Source organism: Triticum dicoccoides, chromosome 5A (assembly GCF_002162155.2).
Source record: "Triticum dicoccoides isolate Atlit2015 ecotype Zavitan chromosome 5A, WEW_v2.0, whole genome shotgun sequence".
Classification (NCBI taxonomy): Eukaryota; Viridiplantae; Streptophyta; class Magnoliopsida; order Poales; family Poaceae; genus Triticum; species Triticum dicoccoides.
The window spans coordinates 624,090,911-624,093,251 of NC_041388.1; the positions used below are offsets into that span (position 1 = coordinate 624,090,911).

The window sequence follows — 2,341 nt, forward strand, 5'->3', positions numbered from 1 at the left end:
TTATGTGAGGTACTGGTGAAGCAAACAGGAGGCGTTGGCTCTTCTTTTGATTTGGTACTCTTTTTTTATCACATACCGTTCTTTGTAGTTTTTGACATGTTTTTAAAATTTTTTTATTGTATTGTTGGGCAGAGGGTTTCAATTCTAAATTTTTCATGCAATTGAGCCATATTTTGTATGGGGTATTTTTTGTGGTAGCTAAATGACCTATGGACGTTTAGTTTTTCCTTGGGGCGATTTTTTTTTTAAGGCCGGGGCTTGCTCCAATCCTGGCTCCGCCACTGTATACGGCCACGGACCATGCTACGTATCAGGCTTGGAGCCATGATACTGACAGAGCACGAGCGGGGCTTGGCATCCACCGAGTCTTTTCTGTCCGCGAGATGCAAAGAGAAAATTTTCTTGCTCATTTTTCACTTTTCTCGTAGAATAGCGACGTACAAACAAGATTCCATGGCGTCATGGCTGTCGTAGCAAAGATCGCCAGCGGATCTAGTGGCCATTAATCAGCAAAGCTGCCCGAATTAACACACCGTCGTACCAATGCCCATCAGCTGGCCTGGATGCCTTCTCCAACCTTGACGGAGCTCCGGCGGACCGTCAGCTCGTCCATCAGCCGGCCAACGTCATCGTACGAGGACCCTCCCTTCTCCACCGCGCTCCTTGCCTTCACGCCGAGGTTATTCGCCTTCTTCCGGATGGCGTCGCTCTCCATCAGCCTCTGGATGGACTCGGCGATCACCTCGCCGGCGATCACCTCGTGGGTCTCGACGCCCGACGCGTAGTCCTTGGCGCCGATGCTGACGCCCACCTTGAGCAGCTCCACCACCAGCTTCTCGTTGTTGAACTGGTCCGCGTACCGCGGCCACGTCACCATCGGCACGCCGGCGCTCACGGCCTCCAGAACAGAGTTCCAGCCGCAGTGCGTCACGAACCCGCCGAGGGCGGCGTGGCTCAGGATCAGCATCTGCGGCGCCCAGCCACGGACCATGAAGCCGCGGTCGCCGCTCGCGATCAGCTCGGCGAAGCCTTCCGGCATCCATTCAGCAGAGTTTCTGCCTGCTGCGGCGCCGATCACCCACACGAAGTTCACGCCTGACAGGTCGAGGGCGCGAGCGAGCTGGTGCAGCTCCGCCGGTGCGAACGTGGTCAGCGTGCCGAAGGAGACGTACACCACCGAGCCGGCTGGCTTCGCGTCAAGCCACCGGATGCAGCTGTCCGCGTCCGGCGAGGGCGCGTCAGTGCCTCTCACAGCCATGTCCTTGCTGGCGAGCGCCACCGGCCCGACGAGCCACACGCGCCGGGCGAGCGTCTTGTGGAAGTGCTCGACGTAATCCGGCTCCAGCTCGTGGAAGCTGTTGAACACCTCGCCGAAGCTCCTCTGGTCGGCGGCGTTCACGCCCTTGAAGAACCCCCACTGCCACGGCTTCTTGGCCGGGTCCATCATCTGGCTCCGCCTCAGCTCGACGCGGTGTGGCAGCCCCGGCAGCAGAACGAGGGCGTCGGGCTCGTCGGGGGCGTTCTCCAGCGGGTTGTGGCGCAGCATGCTGTCGCTGCAGGAGCGCGCGAACATGCTGCTGCCGAGGAACGCGATGCGCGGGACGCCGCGCTCCGCGGCGGCGTCGACGGACCAATGGAAGAAGCTGTCGGACACGACGGCGTCGGTGCGGTTGTCGGCGAGGAACCGGTCGAAAGGCTCCCGGAGCAGAGTCGCCGCGTGGAAGAACTTGTCGCGGTCGTCCTGGGACGAGAGCGCCGTGCCGTTCTCGACGCCCGGCGGGAGCCCGACGTCGGGGAACGGCACGACGGCGATGTCGATGGCCGGGGAGCCGGTGCCGGCGAAGGCGTCGTTGGCGCGGTCGACGGCGGAGCGGATGATGGCGGCGTTGACGGGCGTGGTGAGGATGGTGCACTTCACGCCGCGGCCGGCGAAGAGCGCGGCCATGTCAGCGATAGGGATGAGGTGGCCGGACGCCAGGAACGGAAAGAAGAGGATGTGCAGCGCCTCCTCCCGGACAGCCATGGCTGGCGAGCTAGCCGTGACCGCGGCCGGCGTGGAGGAGGAGATCGATCGAGTAGAAATGCAGATCAGACGCAAGCTTCGGTGCGATTAAGACGAGAGGCGTGTAGAGGAGTATTTATAAAGTCATACGTAGACGCTTGGGCTCTCGTTTTCTGATGGAAGCACCGAGGAAGGGGAACAGGAGAAGTGGCTTCAGACTTGGTGACTCCGGTCCATCTTCCAGAACAGAAGATTTTGGTACCTTGGCATGCAAGGGTTTGAACACAAGTTGCATCACTTGTCTAATGGATCTTGTTAGAATATACAACAACGTTGACA

General features: G+C 59.9%; 1 protein-coding gene across 1 annotated transcript; it reads right to left on the minus strand.

The window, feature by feature from the left end:
* Positions 1 to 384: 384 nt before the first annotated feature.
* LOC119303503 (scopoletin glucosyltransferase-like) lies at positions 385 to 2,118 on the minus strand. Its single transcript, XM_037580636.1, has one exon. The coding sequence runs from the start codon at positions 2,021 to 2,023 to the stop codon at positions 551 to 553; it is 1,473 nt and encodes a 490-aa protein (XP_037436533.1). The 5' UTR covers positions 2,024 to 2,118; the 3' UTR covers positions 385 to 550.
* Positions 2,119 to 2,341: the final 223 nt, after the last annotated feature.